The sequence below is a fragment of the Rhinolophus ferrumequinum genome, chromosome 10 (genome assembly GCF_004115265.2).
Source record: "Rhinolophus ferrumequinum isolate MPI-CBG mRhiFer1 chromosome 10, mRhiFer1_v1.p, whole genome shotgun sequence".
Taxonomy (NCBI): Eukaryota; Metazoa; Chordata; class Mammalia; order Chiroptera; family Rhinolophidae; genus Rhinolophus; species Rhinolophus ferrumequinum.
In genome coordinates, this window is record NC_046293.1 from 51,444,940 (window position 1) to 51,464,806 (window position 19,867).

The following is a 19,867-nucleotide window of genomic DNA, read 5'->3' on the forward strand; positions in this document are numbered from 1 at the left end:
ACTGAAGGCAAGTACTACACATTTAACAATGAGATCAATCTGTATTACAGAAATTGGGTTCTCCCAGTGGCTATACTATCTCGACTGCCCAACCTCTCTACATTTGATTTGCCCTCAGTTTGGCCTCTCCCTTCCCAGCTTACCGCCTTACTTCTGGAAGCTTTCCCGGCCCTGAAAGTCTGAGCTAGTAGCACCCGACTGGTTCCAGCACCTCCCCTGCCGCCCCAACAGCCCTACTGTACCGTACGGGCGCGCGGATCAGGCCTAGGAAGGTCTCGCCTACTGACGAACCCCCAGATCCCGGCTGAGGGCAGGACACCCCACGAACCCCTGTCCAGTAGGTGGCCGCCGACTAGAACAGCTCTGGGGAGCCAGACTCACTGGGGCAACTCCGCCAGCCTCGCGGGCCGCTGGCCCCCTCCCGCACCTCGCCCACTTTGCGTGCCCGGTCCTCCCCGCCCACACTACGCGCCTCTGCCACCTCACACACCTCGTGGCCCAGCCACGCGCCCTCGCGGCGGGGAGAACTGCCCGCCGCCATCTTGCCCAACTGGAGTTCCAAAATGGGGCGCGGGCTCCTGAGCGCTGCGCTGTTGTTTGTAGGGAGCTTGGTCTTCTACTCAGAACACTACTCGGTCTCAGAAAGGAGCAGGCGCGGCCCCTCTGAGGGACAGGCCAGTGGTCCGGGGTGGCCTGAGGCCACGCATGGGAGGCTCAGGCAGCAGGAGGGGCTCCAGGCCCAGAAACAGGAAGGGTGGGCCGCAGAGGGCAGTATCTGTTCATTCCTTGCTTTGGACCGTCTTCCTGCCTTTTCCCTACTTCTGTAGTGTTTGATCTTGAGTCTCTCCTTTTCCATTGTTCCAATTGCCTATAACTCACAGACCTAAGCAGTCCAATTATAATGATGAGAGAAATAGCAGTAGTAGTAGTAGTAATACATACGCCATACATTTGTGTAGGGTGTCTATATGTACTCCTCAAAACATCCTGGGATCTGTCATTCCTATTTTACAGATTAATAATTCATTGGAATTCAGAGTTGAAAGGGCGAGTAGGTGACCTTCTCATACTACAGTTGAGAAAAATTAACCCAACAAGTTAAATGTTAAGTATTAGAACTTGTAGCTCTTGATTCACCAGTTCCAGGCTCTTTAATTGCCATTTCACACAGGGAAGAATATGATACCTGGCCAGCGAAACATCACATTTTCATACTTTTGGGAAATAGAGTTATAAAATTAATGAACCGTGTTTATTTAATGTCTTTCTATTTGTACGTAATCAGTTAGGGCATGTTTATCTTAATCCTTTTTCCCCTCGAAATATGGGCATGCTTTAGGTATCTAGCTTGCATTATTAGTTTTTAAAATAGGAATTTAAAAGATTATATTAATGTGTTAAGATTAGGAATTAATATATACATTATTAGATGTGCACTTCAAGTAGTACATCATTTTTATTTTTAGATTGTGGAATAGCACCGCTTGCAGATGTGTTCAAAGGGTCTCGCGTTATAGGGGGCAAGGATGCTCAAGTTGGTACATGGCCTTGGATAGTTAGCCTGCAGATCCAATACGGCAGAATTCTTGCTCATATATGTGGAGGAAGCTTAGTGAAAGAAAGTTGGGTCCTTACAGCTGCCCACTGCACTAAGGATTCTAGGTATGTATTCAGAACACATCTCCTATTATATTCTCTTAGGGGATATTTTAAAGTGGTGGAGGACCATCAGAATGCAGTCATGTTCAGTTAAGCTGTATGTTTGCAAGTACCCACAATGCCATATATGTACTACACTGAAGAGCTGTTGACATTAATCCTTTAAATTAGAAGTCAACATTTGTTGTAAAGACAGTAAGTATTTTAGGCTTCGCAGGCCATACAGTCTGTGTCACAACTATTCAACTCTGCCACTGAAGAACCAAAGTGACCAGTGACCAATTGCCTATAACTGAAAATTCACAGACCTACGCAGTCCAATTATAATGATGAGAGAAATAGCAGTAGTAGTAGTAGTAATACATACGCCATACATTTGTGTAGGGTGTCTATATGTACTCCTCAAAACATCCTGGGATCTATCATTCCTATTTTACAGAATGGATTAATACACAATTAAATGAATGTGCTTTATTTATGAACACTGAAATTTGAACAAAATATTATGTTGTTATTTTGGTTTTCTTCCCAGCCGTTTACAGGTGTAAAAAACATTCTTTGTTCATTAGGTGTATAAAAATACTCTTATTTTTATACAGGCCAGATTTGACTTGTGGGATGGAGTTTGTCGGACCTTGTTTTATTATATTTTTTTAATCGCTATAAGAGTTTATTTAAGCCAAATTGAATCATATGCTCTTGTCAGACCTTGCTTCAGATAATGAAACTCTTCTTTTAGCGTTTAAAATTAATATATTGTAACCATGTATTTGTCTTTTTCACCATTAGATCATGAGTTATTTGAAGGCAAGGACTACATGTTTTATTTTGTATTCCTGGTACTAATATAGGACTTGGCGTACTTTATAGAGGACATAATAAATGTTTATTCACTCTATGGATGATGTCAATCTTGGAGAAATGGGATTTACCACAGTTAGAATAGAACTTTATGACCCTCCTAACCATTTACTATGAAGCTCTAAGACAAATCCTTTGGGAAACCATAGTATCTGTTATACAGTCTCCCTTTAGTCTTTCATTTTTAAGAGAACAGCTGTCTTGGAGAAGAATGAAAAGTCTTTAAGAGGAACTAACAACTTTGAAATTCAATTAAGGGCACCTGACCTGTTTGGTAGGTTTTAATATGTATGTTATATTTTTTAAACATGGATTTCAGTTCCATAAAATTGGTTTTTTAATGAATAGAGGTTGTTTTTTTTTAATGGGAAGATACTAAGGTATAAACCAAGGGTATAGAAACAGATGTAGGAAAAAAGCTTCAGAGTTAGGAATCAATTCTGTTCTTTCAGGTGTGGGTATGTTAACAATTGTTTTCTAACATGCTATCATTAAAACTGCTTTTCTACAGCTTTCAAATGTTAAACCATGGAAGGGAAGGCCTGCTTGGCATGGTGTGAAAATTATTGGGAAATCTCTTCTTGCCTACTAAGTCCTAACACTGTGCCTTTACTGGTCTGTTCCTTTGGCTTGATGGAGAACAAAGAGTTCAGACTGGGGAGACCGTATCCTAGTATCCCTGACACTTTGTGCTGCAGTGGCTTTAAGTACATTTCCAAAACCTACTACTGTGTTTCTCCAAAAATAAGACCTAGCCAGACAATCAGCTCTAATGCGTCTTTTGGAGCAAAAATTAATATAAGACCCGGTCTTATTTTACTATAAGACCAGGTATTTGCTCCAAAAGACGCATTAGAGCAGATTGTATGGCTAGGTCTTATTTTCGGGGAAACACGGAAGATGTATGACCATGATCAAATGATGCAGCTTTGTTATACTGTCAGAGAATCTTAGAGTTCAAAGAGGCATTTTAAATGTCTAGTTCAATCGTCTGTCCTGTATACGAATCCTTCTAACAATATTGAAGTAAAGGGTTCTCTAGTCTGAAATAATTACTGCTTCAATGTATTGAGCCAGGCATTTTTTTCATGCATAATTTCCACTAATCTTTACAACTCTTTGCTGCAGGGAGACCCTGAGACTTGAGCATTCTTAAGTACCTTGCTCATGATTCCATGGCTGAAAAACAACAAAATCAGGAATCAAATACAGCTTTGTCAGAATGAAAGCCCACACACATAACCATAGCTATACCATATGGCTGTCTACTTGAAACACCTCTCGTGGTGATGAACTGCTACCTTGAGAGACTCTTGTTTCAATTTCAGACAGCTTTACTTCTTAGAAAGCTTTTCCTTACGTAGAACTAAGTGTCTTGGTTTTTATTCTCCCTTCTGAAGCCGTATATATTAAACCTAATTCCTCTTCCAAGCATTTGAAGATAAAGTTCATATTCCACTTAACAGTTCCCAAGACTAAATCTTATTGATTTTACCCCTTTACTGAACAGATATTTACTGAATATATGTTATATACTAGGGACCGGGCTAGGTGCTAAGGAAGTAGACATTACTGAGGCATAGTCTCTATTTTTCCTCCTCAAAGGACTAACTCTGCCACGTTCTATTCCTGTCCCCCTCTCATTTCCTAAACCTTGCCAGTTTAGGAAATTATTCTGTATTCCTTCTTATAACAACCACTTAAAATCAAAGACCTGCTGTGAGATTAGGTACTGTTCAAGGATGTTATATATAATTGTGTATTTAAAAAGCCCTCCCAGTAACCCTCAGAGATAGCTATCATTATCTCCACTTTACTCTTACATTTAGGTCATTCTCTAGTTTGAGTTAATTTTTGCTTATGGTATAAGGTAAGGATCCAGGTTCATTCTTTTGCACGTAGATGTCCAGTTTTCCCCGCACAATTTGTTGAAAAGCCTGTCCATTCCCCATTGACTTGCCTTGACACTCTTGTTGTAAATCAATTGAGGGGCAGCTGGTTGGCTCAGTTGGTTAGAGAGCAGTGCTCGTAACACCAAGGTCGCAGGTTGGATTCCCACATGGGCCAGTGAGCTGCGCCCTCCACAACTAGATTGAAGACAACGACTTGACTTGGAGCTGATGGGTCCTGGAAAAACACACTGTTCCCCAATATTCCCCAATAAAAAATTTTTAAAAAGAAAATCAATTGACCACATATGCAAAGATGTATTTCTGCTCTCTATTCTTTTCCATTGGTGTATACAGCTGTCCTTATGCTAGTACCACACTTTAGATTACTGTAGCTTTGCAGTAAGTTTTGAAATCAGGAATGTGTGTCCTCCAACTTAATTCTTTTTCAAGATTATTTTGGCTATTTGGGGGCTCCTTGATATTTCATATGAATTTTAGGATGGGTTTTTCTACTTCTGCAAAAAACATCATTGGGATTTTATAGGGATTGCATTGAATCAATAACTTGCTTAGGGGGTAGTATTGTCATTTTAGCAAAAGTAAGTCTTCCAGTCCATGAATGTGAGGTATCTTTCCATTTATTTATGTTGTCTTTAATTTCTTTCAGCAATGTTTTGTAGTTTGGGGTGTATACAACCTGTTTTTTAAACTGATGGTCTGAATATACATTGAAATAAATAAGTAATATAAATTGAGTAAATTTGGAAAAGAAAAGAAACATCATTATTTCAAAGTAGCTTAAAGCAGTGATTTTTTTTTTTAAATCAAAGTAGAACTAGGACTTTAAAATTTTTTTACAAACTTTTTAGAGTTTGCCTAGTCCACTTTTAAGAGAGCTGAATATCTCCTATTTCCTTGGGATAAATTATAGGAAATAGAACTGCAGAGTCAACTACAATGCAACTTTTTTTTTTAAATAAATTTTTTTATTGGAAAACAGTGTGTTTCTCCAGGGCCCACCAGCTCCCAAGACTAAATCTTACTGATGATTTTACCCCTTTATTCAACAGACATTTACTGAATATATGTTACATACTAGGGACTGGTCGTTGTCCTTCAATCTAGTTGTGGAGGGCGCAGCTCAGCTCCATGTTCAGTCGCCGTTTTTAATCTTTAGTTGCAGGGGGCGCAGCCCACCATCCCATGTGGGAATTGAACCGGCAACCTTGTTGTTGAGAGCTCAAGTGCTAACCAATGTGCCATCCGGCCGACCCCTCTGGAAGCTCAGCAGCAGCCCGTTGTCTTCAATCTAGTTGTGGAGGGCGCAGCTCACTGACCCATGTGGGAATCAAACCAGCAACCCTGTTTTCAGAGCTCCTGCTCTAAACAACTGAGCCATCCAGCCGCCCACAATGCAACTTTTATAGGCTACTGATACATGCTGCCAAAGTACCCGTCTATTTTCCACAATGAATAAGAGTACGTTTGTTCCTCTGACTCTTGTCTGTAATGCGCATTATCATCAAACATGCACACTCGTGTGCCCGCACATGCACACACACACAATCTCATACATAAACTTTGCCAATTTGAAGGGTGAAAAGGAATTTTAGTAGTTGTACCGCGTTTCCCCAAAAATAAGACCTATCCGGACCTTCAGCTCTAATGCATCTTTTGGAGCAAAAATTAACATAAGACCCGGTATTATATTGTTATATTATATTATTATATTATATTAAAGACCGGGTCCTATATTATAGTAAAATAAGACTGGGTCTTATATTAATTTTTGCTCCAAAAGACGTATTAGAGCTTACAGTCTGGCTAGGTCTTATTTTCGGGGAAACACGGTAAACAACTGTTTAAAAACTGAAAGTTCTTTCTTCCCAATCAAATTACAGATGTAACAACTATTGTATGCTTGGGTTTTGGCCTACAGAAGATTTTTTTTGTTTCTTTGGTTTGGTTTTTCTGCTTGTTTTTTGTTTTTTTAAGACTGTCAAGAGCCATTAGTTGCTTCTTGTTTTTATATTTAGTGTCATGCTTTATAAAGTCCTATCTTATGTCATTGTTATATATTCATCGATATTTTCTTTCTGGTTTAATTTTTATAATTCTCATGCTAATTTAATACCCAAATATTTCAATCTAAAATTTCAAAAATGTACACAAATAGAGCATAGTTTAGTGAACTCCCATATACCTATCACCCAACTTCAAGTTATTAACTCATGCCTGATCCTGTTTCATCTTTATCCTTACCAACTCCCCACTCCAATTATTTTGAAGCAAATCTCAGACATACCACTTTATGTATCTTTAAAAGATAGGAAGTTTTATTTAAAAGATTTGTGTGTTTGAAATGTAATCCATTTTGAATTCATTTTAGTATTTTTTGGGGATTTAGTTTTATTTCACTTTTCAGACTAGTTATTTAGTTAGTTGTCCCAATATCATGTATTGAATAATTCATGCTCTGTCCACTAGTAAGAAGTGCTACCTTGATCATATAAATTCTCAGGGACTTGAATCTGTGTTTGGACTTTCTGTCCCACATATTTTTTTCTCCTTTTCTACATCATGGTATTTAGGTTTTTATTTGATGTGATTTTATGTCACATGAATGTAGGATTAAATTTTTTTGTTATTAATCTAACATAAGAAAAATAAAACTAGTGGGAGATTAAGAATATTTACTTAGTTAAATGAACATGTTTATAATAAGAACATTAACTTTTTTTCAGAGATCCTTTAATGTGGAGAGCTGTGCTTGGAACTAATAATATATATGAGCGTCATCCATACACCAAGATTATAAAAGTTAAAGCAATCATCATACATCCAGACTTCGATGTGGAATCTTATGTAAATGATGTTGCGCTTTTTCATTTAAAAAAAGCAGTGAGGTATAATGACTATATTCAGCCTATTTGTCTACCTTTTGATGTTTTCCAAAATCTGGACGGAAACACAAAGTGTTTTATAGGTGGCTGGGGAAGAACAAAAGAAGAAGGTAATTATAGTCTGAATTTTATTGATACAAATTCTTCTGATTATTAGAGACGGTGAATCCTTTCATATATTTCTTTATCTCTTTATAGCTTGAGTTTCAACAATAGGTCTTCATTTACCAGTGAAAAAGAAATGTCTCTTTTTCTTGTATTGTTTCTTGCTTGTGGGAGAGAACAAATTATCTTCCACAGCAGAAATAGAGGTTTTCTCTGGTTATACATGCCAAGATGCTTGAACCTTTAAACATTCTCAGAGAAAATGATGGTTCTGAGTGTTTCTTGTAGTTTCTAAGACTCATCAGTGATAGAGCCAGCTCTGTGACAGCATTGCTTGTATTAAATAGTAAGCTTCTCTATGTAAAGAATCGACTTAGCGTTCTTTCTATTTAATGCCTTGTTTAGTATCAAACAGGTTAATTGCCATGTTTTTTTTTTTTTTTAAGTACACGAAGGGGTACAGATTGATGATTGGCTGAACTCATGGTAGGAAGTGAAAAAAAAAAAAGAAGTGGAAGTCACTCTCTGCCTTTGGCAATAACAACAGCCCCCATTCGGGAGCGTTTTCCATGCTTCAGGCCCTGTTCTAAATACATTATTTTATGTTATCCTCCCAATATTCCTAGTAGGGGGTTAATGCTATTATTACCATTTAAAAGATCAGGAATTGTGAATATTAGAATTTGAGAAGCTGGGTCTCAAATCTAGGTCTTTTTTATTCTAAACCCTGAATATTTAAGTACAGCAGTAAGTATAAACTGCTCTTGATGGAATGAAACTCTAGTTAGCAACATATGAGATCAAGTGCAGAGACTCTTTTTTTTTTCTATCCCCCACAAAACCTAGCCATTTAAATATTTGTGGATAAGTTAGACAGGATAAAGATAAATGTATGAAAGATGTGTGAATTATTTTTCTTTTTTTTCCCTGTGAATAATTTCTAAGGAAGACAAGGAAAGCAACATGGTGCCATTTAGGGAAAAGAGCATGGGCTTTAGACTCACGGACCTAACTCTGAATCTTAGCCCTGCCATGTTCCCCGAAAATAAGACCTAGCTGTACCATTACCTCTAATGCGTCTTTTGGAGCAACAATTAATATAAGAGCCTGTCTTGTACTATAGTAAAATAAGACCAAGTCTTGTATCAATTTTTGCTCCAAAAACGCATTAGAGCTGATGATCCAGCTAAGTCTTATTTTCGGGGAAACACGGTACTAGCTAAATGACCATTGGCAACTATTGAATCTGTAACAATTAGAACAATGAAAGGAGCAGCTACCATTTATTCAGGATTAGGTACTTAATAAAATGCTAAGCATTGTAATCCACTTCTCATTTAACACCCCCAACAATACTACAAGAAATACGATAATATGCATGAATAAACCGAGGTTTAAAGAGGTAAATGTAATAAGTTGCGCAAAGTTACACAGCTAAATGAGGAGTCAAAATTCAAGCCCAGGTCAGCCTGCCTCAAATTTCATGAGTTTCCACTATTTTAGGTAATATCTCACAATGTCATACATTTTCATGATCTGTAAGACGAGAGTAACACCTATCAGAAAGGTGTTTCAAGGATTACGTTGGCTTTCCATCAGTGTGGTTGATTACATGCACACACCAACCTTTCCACTGAAAACTGTTACAAAGGGAAAATACGTAAGTCAGTCAAGGACTGAGTATGAAGAAAGAAACTTAGATAACTGGAGCACCAAAGTTGGCTTTCATCTTCAGAGTCTTTGCCAAATTAGTAACATTGATTATGAGATTTCTGTGGTTTCATGGGACTTGAGAGGTTTGAAGAACAAAGCCTGTGCAAGTGGATGTGGAGAAACTCCCATAAAGCTGAAGCCCCAGGGCTATACTGTCAGAATGAGTCAGACTCATGGTTTAGCATACAGTTTATATATACATAGTTCATTTCAAATATGATAGAGGTAAGTTGAAAGCAAAAGGATGGAGAAAGATATACCAAGGAAACATTAATCAAAAGAAAGCTGCAATGAACTTCCAGTCAAGATGGCAGAATAAGTAAATGCTGTGCTCACCTTCTCCCACGACCACATCAAAATTAGAACTAAATTATAAAACAACTACCTTTGAGAACCATCTGAAGATTATCAGCTCAATAGAACTCCTATAATAAACGATATAAAGAAGGAGACGCATCAAGACTGATACGAGGGGCGGAGACAAGGAACGGGCAGGTCCCACACCCACATGTGGCGGTTAAGAATCAGGAGGGATATCTCAGCAGCAGAGGTTCCCTCTGAGAAGCACCCCACACTAGGTGCCCAGCCCAGACCACCAGTGCCAGGAAGAGGAGTCCCCACAACAGCTGGCTGTGAAAATCAGCAGGGACTCAGTCCGGGAGAGATGATGGCTGCTGGAGACCCAGGCATCCTCTTAAAGGGCCGGTGCACGGACTTATTCACTGACAGACAGACTCACTCTGAGCTCCAGCACTGAGGCAGCAGCTGGAAAAGTGTCAGGGACATACAGGGAAGAAGTCAATTGTCTGGCTTTAAGGTGTGGGCTGGCGGGGCAACTCTCACCAGGACAGAAGCACTGGCAGCAGCCATTGTTCCTTTTTTGAGCCCTTCCCCGACCTAGCCTGCAGTTACAGGCGACACAGTTCAGGCACAGGCCCGAACCTCTTTCAGTGGCTGTTCTTCACAAGCATCTGGCTTCAGCCTGAGTGGTAGATTTCCCTAAAAACTCTGAAAAGTCCACAACCCCCCAACAAGCAGTTTGGGCTGGCCTCAGTGTGTCCTGCACCTTTTGCTAAGTGGCCCCAAGCCCAGCACTAGTGACCTTGGTCCACAGCATAACTAGCTGGACTTGGTCCACAGCATAACCACTCCCAGGTGCCTCCAAGCCCAGCATAGGCAGCTACCAACCAAAGTTCACTTTGTAGCTCCTACCAGGTGGCCCCGGGCGAGGCATAGGGAGTGGCTGACCTGGGCCTGCACTGGAGCCCCTCTCAAGACGCCCCAGAACCAACACACCTGGTTGCTAGCTTCAGACTACAACTAGCACCACCGAATTCGCTCCACAAACAACACACCCAAAGGATGGATTTGGCAGGCACCGGAGCCCTGCTCTGTGGGGTCAGACCCTGCACAATAGCCTGTCCACCGTAGTCATGGCCAGTCCACACAGCCAGTCTGCCTAAGGGTAAATACTACCCACTGACATGCTACCAGCGATCAAGGCTCAACTAAAACAGGAGAGCATGCATACCTCTGGAGCCCCAGCCCCAGTGACCACAGAGACTGCACCACTGGACCGTATAGGACACCTACTACATAAGGCTACCTGCCAAGACTGGGAGACATAGCAGATCTACCTAATACATAGAAACAAACAGAGGGAGGCAGCCAAAATGAGAAGACAAAGCAACATATCCCAAATGAAAGAACAGGACAAAACTCCAGAAAAAAAAACAAAATGGAGACAAGCAATCTATCAGATACAGAGTTCAAAACATTGGTTATAAGGATGATCCAGCAATCACATGCCTGAGCATTTAGCACAGAGAAATGAAAACATATGTCCACACAAAAACCTGTTCATAAATGGTCACAAATTCTTTTATTTGTAATATCCCCAAACTGGAAAAAACCTAATTGTCCTTCAATAGGTGTATGATTAAACAAAAGGTAGTATATCCTTCACATGGAATACTATGTTAAGCAGTTAAAAGGAGTTAAGTATTGATACATGCAAGTACTATAATGGTTCACAAGGGAATTATGCTGAGTGAAAATATGAAAGTAAAGATGAGAAGGCTAAAATAAGAAAGTCAAATACACACCTAATAAGAATGCTAGAGAGAACAAATGAAGAGAATAGAGGTGAGGCAATAGTCAATGGATTTGGGTTGAAATTTTTCTATAACTGATGAAAGACATGAATTCAGATGTAGTAAGAACAATATGAGCCAAAACAAAATGCAGTCCCTTTTTTATACATTGTAATGAGGTTGTAGAACAAAGAACAAAGAGAAAACCTGAATACAGCTAGAGACAAAAGGTAAGCCAACAACAAACCTTATAAAATAATTATAAACTGGCTTTCAGAAAATTTCTCAATAGCCATAATGACAGTCAAAATACAATGAAATATCGTGATCAAAGTACTGAGAGAAAATAACTATAAACCTACAACTCCGTATCCAACAAAACTGTCATTCAAGAATAAGAGTGAACAAAAGCTGAATTCACTGCCAATGATCTTTCACCAAAGGAAATAAGAAATATACCAGAAAGAAATGAAATGATGTCAAAATGGTGGTATGAGATACAAGAAGTGAGCAAAGAAATAGGTAAATATAAATAAACATTGTGTGCATACAACAGTGGTTTTCAACTGGGGGCAATTTTGCCCCCAGGGGACATTTGGTAACGTCTGAAGACCATCTGGTTACCATTGGATGGGGGGTAAGTATGCTATTGGCATCTTACTGGGTAGAAGCCAGGGACGGGGCTCATCATCCTTCAGTGCACAGGACAGTTCTCCCACCTCCACAATGAAGAACTACCTGACCCAAAATGTCAATAGTGCCAAGATTAAGAAACCTTGGAACACAATAAAAATAACGTGCAATTTATAGAATTTTTTAAAAAGACATTTAAATACTGGGGGGAAGCATGTATTTCAGAATGGGTGATGAGATTTAAAGTGGTCCCAGGTCCTGTATTATTTGAGGAGAAATGTTAAGATACTGGTTAACATTAACTTTAAGCATGAATGGTCAAATTTCGATTAACAGAAAGAGAGGATATAACTTGTAAACCAATAGAAAGAAATAAATGGAGTGAGAAAATATAGACAAAATCTGAATAAAAATAATCAAGAAAGGAGAAATAAGACGCATAGGAAAAGTTAGAAAAATAGAAAGTACAAAACAAGACAGTAGAAATGAACCCACATACACTCATAATCACAATAAATGTTAATGGACACAATCACTAGTTAAAAGACAGATAATTGGGTGTCAGCCAAAGATGGCAAGTTGTGCAAAGTTGCAGTGAGGCTTAGCGGCTGAGGAAGACCAGAGGAAGCGCCGGCTGCTGGGAGGAGAGCTTAAGGCTCAAGATGGAAAATCATGAATTGGATGATACCGTCAAGAAAAACCAAATTTTTGATATCATAACCCGAAAAATGAACCAACTTCCAGAAGCAGAAAGGGACCTACTGAACATGGATCGACACATGTTGGTCTTCATGCTGCTCTCTGTGGCTAGTAACAAAACAGTCTTTTTCCAGCTCGTATAGCTGCAGGATTACCAATGGCAGTGATCCCATTTTTGACAGCGAATGTATCTTACATGGGTTTTGTAAGTTTCAATGTTGAATACAGGTGATTTGAATTGTGAAACCTGTACCATAAACACGGGGTGGATTAGTTGGTCTTGTTTTTGGTGGTCTGTACCCTGCTTTCTTGCTATCCCTGTGAATGCCGGTCCAGCAGCCAGGCATGCCTCAGCCCTGCTACCAGAGAAAAGAAACATCTTAATCCTTGGATCAGAGTTTCTAAGCCCGTCTTTAGGAAGACGTTATTTCCCATTTTGTTCCAGACTGGGTTTGCAGCCTACCTTGGTTCTAGACAATATAAACTATCTTTAAAGGCTCTTCAGTTGCCTGAACCCACCCTAGAAATGCAGTGATTGTTAAGCAAATCTGCACACAAAAATAAAACTGTAAAAAGAAAAAAGAAAAGAGAGAGAATTGGATCAAGAAGCAGGAAATCCAGCTTAGTTTAGCAGCAGATACCTAAAATATAAGGATATGGAAGGACTGAAGTAAAAAAAAGAATAGGAAAGAAATACATCAAGTAAATTATAATGAAAAGAAAGCTGGTATCACTATGCAAACAGCAGACAAAATAGATGTTAAGATAAAAGAATTATTGAGGATGAAGAAGGTAGAACCTTCTTTTAGAAAAGTTTCAACTCACCAGGAAGATAGAACAATTCTAAACTTGTGAGCCTAATAAATAGGACCAAGACAATAGTAAGGTAAAACAGGTAGAATTGTATCGCGAACATTTTAACTCCCCTATGATAGTAGGAAATTTTAATACAATTCTTTTGATTATTGGCCTACCAAGCATATGGAAAATTAGTAAAGATTTAGAATGTTTGAACATAAATAGCAAGCTTGATTTAATAGCCAAATCAGAGAATTCTGTACCCAAAAACCAGAGAATTTCATCTTTTCAAGTACAGATGGAATTTTTATAAAAATTGACCACTTACTAGGCCATAAAGCAAATCTCAAAATTCAAAGAACAGGTAGTGTATACACTTTTATATACTCTGAGTACAATTAATTTAGAAACAAGAAGAAGGATGGGAATTGTGGCTGTAGTGGCATGAGGAGGCTGGCAAATCCTCTTCCCCTAAATAAGTCTAAACTACACAATTGTCAGAAGCAACCATTTCAGAGCCCTGGAAATCAACCAAAGTACACAACAAGTTGATAACTATTCCCTATAAACAGCTGGAAATTTGGATAAAAAGAATTTGCACTTTTCTTGCTTGTGGCTGCTTCCAACTCTCCTCTCAGATCAGTCAGTGCAATAGTTTTACCAGGGCTGTGAAGGATAAGGATCTTGCTGCCAGCGGAGGACAACTGGATTGGGAGCAGCGGTTGAAAATCTAGGCCAAGACCATTGTCAATAAAAATAGTGGACTCAGCAAGAGAGGACAAGAGACAAATGGGGAAAATCCACAGCTCTGCCAGCCTGGGACTATGCTCCTAGATGCAGCCAGCAGCGGAACAGTCTGGCATTTGACAGGAAGATCCTAAACATGAGAGCTATAGAATGGCTGGATAAACTCTCCAAACATCCTTGGCTTACTGAGAAACTGAACGTGTGTGGGGAAAATCTGAGAGAGCTCAGCATAGAGTGGAAGCCGAGGTAGAGCTAAAAACTGACTGAACTTGCACTTCCCAACCCACACAGATCCATCAGCAAAGGATGAAAGCCCAAATCACTGACTGACCACTAAACTATGCAGACACATGGGCAAGCCCTATGAAGCCAGGCTAAAAGGTAAAAATCAAAGTTAAAAAAGTGAGCAGAGACAACAGTCAGGCAAAGTGAGGAGATGGATTCCACAACTAAAGTCCAGGCAAATTATTTTTAAAATGACAACAACATTGTTGAGGATAAAATCAGAAGCCAGAGTTGTTGCAATACACAAAGTTTGGACAATTAAGTTTGTGAACTCATCCTAGAAAAAGTGCTACATACCTCATTGCTGAATATCACTAAGGTCACCTTCGAAGTACTCCCCTTGGGAAGCTATGCACTGACACCAGCGCCTAGTCCACCCTTCAAAGCAATTTTGGAACTCTTCTTCTGGAACGGCCATCAGAGGTGTCGTCGTATTATCCTTGATGTCCTGAATGTCATCAAAATGTCTTTCCTTTATCTTCAGGTAAAGAAAGAAGTCATGAGGGGCCAGATCAGGTGAGTAGGGAGGGTGTTCCAATAAAGTTATTTGTTTACTGGCTAAAAACTCCCTCACAGACAGTGCTGTGTGAGCTGGTGCATTGTTGTGATGCAAGAGCCATGAATTGTTGGCAAAAAGTTCAAGTCGTCTAACTTTTTCATGCAACCTTTTCAGCACTTCCAAATAGTAAACTTGGTTAACTGTTTGTCCAGTTGTTAACAAATGCATAATGAATAATCTCTCTGATACCAAAAAAGATTAGCAACATCATTGCAACAAATTCGCAAACTTAATTGTCAGACCTCATATTATTTAAAGCATCTAATTTCAACAATATACTCAGGGAAAAAACTAGTCAATAGAAACTGACTCTGACTAGGCTCAGATGTTGAATTTAGCAGACAAAAACTTCAAAGAAACTCTTTAAATACGCTCAATAAGTTAAAAGAAACTATTGCTCAAAGAATTAAAAGAAAATGTGATAACAATGACAAAATAAGGAATGTCTATGGAGAAATACAAGGTATGACAGTTTTACATTAATTGTTGAATCCGTCACTTTTGAAAGAAAATTTATTCAACATGAACATTGTACATCACTGTCAATGTTCTAAATTATACCTAAATAACTTTGTGGTATTTTTTTTTTTGTTAATAGGTAATCTTACAAATATGTTACAGGAAGCAGAAGTACATTATATTTCTCGAAAAATTTGTAATTCTGAAACAAGTTATGGGAATATAATTCCTCAAACTTCATTTTGTGCAGGTGATGAAGATGGAATTTTTGATACTTGCAGGGTAAGACCAAATAATTTTCCTTAGAAATATTTTCTAAAGCCAGAGGGAACTTAAACAAACCCTTGGATCACTTCTGATGAAGTCTTCATTACCAAGTCGAAAAGCACGAAACTCATTTTTTCTTTTTAACTATGCCAACAATCCAAATTCTCTTGCTTTCCTGTTTCCTTGGTTTCTACAATCATGGTCAACCTTAGGCAAAATTTGCACTGAGTCTTTCTTCTTTTTTATTCGTCACCACTTCTGAGATACAATTTATGTATATACAACTCACCCGTTTAAAGTGTGCAGCTCAGTGGGTTTTTAGTATATTTATACAGTCATGCAACTATCACTGTAATCTAATTTTAGAACACTTTTGTCACCCCAAAACCTCCATCCGTTATGAGTCACTCCCCATTCTCCTCCCACCCGCCTCCAGCCTTCGGCAACCACTAATCGCTATAGATCTGCCTATTTTGGAAATTTCATATGAATGGTACCATTCAATATGTGTGTGGTCTTTTGTACTGGCTTCTTTCACTTAGCATAGTGTATTTAAGGCTCATCTATATTGTGTCATGTATTAATACTTTATTAATTTTATTGCCAAATAATATACCATTGTATGCACAGGCCACATTTTATTTATCCATTGATTAGTTGATGAACATTGAATTATTTCCACATTTTGGCTATTAAAATGTTACTATAAACGTGTGTATGTTTTTATGTGTAGGTATGTATTTATTTCTCTTGAAAATTTCACCTAGGGGTGAAATTGATAAGTCAACGTTTAACATTTTGAAGAACTGCCAAACTGTATTCCAAAGTGGCTGCACTGTTTTACATTCTCACCAGTGATATATGAGGGTTCCACTTTCTCCACATCCTTGTCTGCACTTGTTATTGTCTGTCTTTTTTATTACGGCCATCCTTGTGAGTGTGAAGTGGTACCTCATTGTAGTTTTACTTTGCATTACCCTAATGACTAATAATGTTGAGTATTTTTGCATACGTTTATTAGCCATTTATGTATCTTTTTGGAGAAATGTCTATTCAGACCCTTTGCCCATTTTTAAATTAAGGTATTTATCTTTTTATTATTGAGTCATAAGCATTCTTTCTATATTCTGGATACAAGTCCTTTACCATGTATATGGTTAGCAAATATTTTCTCCCATTCTGTGGATGTCTTTTCACCTTCCTAATGAAGCACAAAAGTTGACTGTTTTATAGAGTCCAATTTATCTACTTTTTGTTTTAAATCTTTCTTTATTCCTCTTTTATTTACTACTTCTAAATCCATATGCACTTCACTTCCAAGCAATACCCATGCTCTGACCTTTTCCTACTCATTCTGATTTCTGCAATCCAGCGTTTATCTTTCCTGTGTCCTTTTCCTTAAAAATCTTGCTGAGTAAAATAGTAAAGAATCCAATCTAATTGAATTGCATTCATAATAAAAATATATATATATATATTCAATACCTTCCTTATAGAGAATTTGAGAACATCTTAGAAGCATAGTCTTTAACCTTTAGGCACTGTCACAGTTAGCTCAGTATCCTTGTGGTTTTGAGTGATTAACAATCCTTAGTAATAGTGTTTCAGTTGCTACATTGACAGTCTTGTATAAACTATGAGGGAAATTTGTAATACTATCTAGAGGCTTAGCCGTTTATTCTTGATATCCCATGTCAACCCTTAAAAAGATTTCCATTTCTTACAAGATGTCAGTTTACTCCTCTCGTCTAGCTAGGAAACCACACACACACCTAAAAGATTCATTCACACATCTTCAAGTTATACCTTCCACAAACAGCATTAAGCAGTAGAAGTATTCTAAGAGACAGCATTTACAATATTTTGCACACATCTTACATTATATTTCTCCTGAATAATTGAACTAAAAAACTCCAAACAATTGGATTTATAGTATTCTGGTTCAAAACTAGGCCGATGGTAAGTTTATCCACCAGCTATGTTACCTCTAAATACCAGCCCAGACTGAATATACCCGAATTCCTGTTTGAGTCAGAATATAAAACTGAAAATCTATTGATCTTAAATAATTTAGAGGTATATTGAAAATGTATATTTATATAAATGTATGTTTAATGTGATTAATTTATTCCAGCTTTACTGTTATATAAAGACTACTAGAAATAACTAACACTATTTTGGGACTTTTTTAATAGGGTGATAGTGGTGGACCATTAATGTGCTACTTACCAGAACATGAACGATTTTTTGTAATGGGAATTACCAGTTACGGATATGGCTGTGGTCGGAAAAATTTTCCTGGTGTCTATAGTGGGCCATCCTTCTACAAAAAGTGGCTGACACATCACCTCTACCACAAAAGCAATAAAGGCATATTTAATATATATATTCTACTTGGACAGGTCCTCGTAGCTTTGGGTTCTGTTATATTACTAACAACTCCATAAAGAAATTCTAAAGAATCTTTATTTTTCATCATGTCCCTTTCCATGTTCTATATAATGAAAATCATTTATTCTTTGGGCAAGTCATTGCCTACTTTAGAGTTCTTATGTGGACATTTTTTTGAAAAAAAGATTGTGACATAGTAGATATGTGATTGTAAATTTGGCACTGAATCACATGCGTCCTTGATGTATGTTGATTGTTTTACTTTATAATCATAATTTTTCATTTGGAATACTTTCCTAGAGTTTGTATAAAATATTCAGTTTAAATATATACTTTATGTATGTAAATGCCAAATAATAAAGAGTTTATAACTAAAATGGAAGTGTTCTTTTGGTAATCAAAACTCTTTCCTATTAAGTTAGATTTTATTTTATTGGGACACATTTGTATGCTATATATATCTTTTTGAATTATCATCTTGTTTCTGGTTCTCAAAGGATATTTGGAAAAATAAGTATTTTCCTATTATTTACATTCGAATTAAAACTATTTAATATGAATACTTCCTTTCCTATACCAAGAGAGAACTGTGGTGCAGACACCCCAAAATAATTTACTTTTTATTTAGAAATGTATAAAATGACTTTTCTTTGCAGCATTATAATCTACTTCCTAAACCTTATTTTCTTGAAGCCCATGCTAAAAGTTTGCATTCCTTGGGCCCTCTGAGTTAACTGTGAGGAGAGCTGACTGAAAAGCAATCTGGGTAAAAAAGGGAAGCCAACCTGGGATAAACTTCATGATGACTAATCTATAAAATGAATTATCAAAACAAAAGGAAAAGTTCACTGAATTAGTATCTACTGCTAATCAACTGACCTCTCCCTTGAACTTTGGAGAACTCATGTAGTAAAGGAGAAATAGTTATTTTCTCATCCTTTTCTATCTACCACCAGCTAAAACCAAGTGTTTTGTTGTTTTGTTTTGTTTTGCTTTGCTTTAACCTAATTTTGGGATTTAATTGAAAGTAAGCATGAGTTTTCCACCTATTCATTCCATTAGGGATCATTACTGGTTTAACACTCAAGGGGTAGAAGACTGATTTTTATGGACTTGTGAGCAACATTGAGAGGACTTTTGTTCTTCCTTGAAAGAGGTCTAGATAATCCATTGACAAGGTCTTATCCAGAATTCGTTGGTAATGTACGTGTAGCAATCAACGTGATGCATTAAGTCTACTGCCTAAGGGTCATTCAGATTCACTTGACAGCCCCAACTATTAATACAGGTGCTCCTCAACTTAAGATGGGGTTACCTCCTGATAAACCCGTTGTAAGCCGAGGAGTATTTGTCATTGCTTTCCTCGTCTTCTCACCAGAAGCAGATGGGCATTTTGTAGATGTTATGGGATTCAAAAATACAATATCCAAAAACACTCTGGCACCACAGGATACAACACAGAACCTCGTGACCGCGTGACGACTGGGAGCTGTGATCGCTGTTGCTGCCCAGCCTCACGAGAAAAGTGTTGTACCACACATCACTAGCCCACGAAAAGATCAATATTCAAAGTACAGTTTCTACTGAATGCATGCTGCTTTCACACCATTGTAAAGTCCGAAAACCGTAAGTTGAATCATCACAAGTTGGGGACCATCTCTACTAAGAAACTCTTCTACAATGTACTGACAGAATTCAAGGGTACGCTCTTTCTTTCTACTTCAAAGGTATGTCCTAATTGCTCTTTAGGTCTGAATTTCTAATCAGGCAGGAGCTACTACCAGCCCCTTCTTATCTTTTTGC

The 19,867-nt window shown here is 38.0% G+C and overlaps 1 protein-coding gene and 1 pseudogene across 1 annotated transcript; both read left to right on the forward strand.

Moving 5' to 3' along the window:
• Positions 1-563: 563 nt before the first annotated feature.
• TMPRSS12 (transmembrane serine protease 12) lies at positions 564-18,120 on the forward strand. Its single transcript, XM_033117672.1, has 5 exons — positions 564-681; positions 1,467-1,662; positions 7,157-7,425; positions 15,546-15,688; positions 17,869-18,120. Exons 1-5 carry the CDS (start codon positions 564-566, stop codon positions 18,118-18,120), a joined length of 978 nt encoding a protein of 325 aa, XP_032973563.1.
• Positions 12,522-13,093, forward strand: LOC117029409 (transmembrane protein 126A-like; annotated as a pseudogene).
• Positions 18,121-19,867: the final 1,747 nt, after the last annotated feature.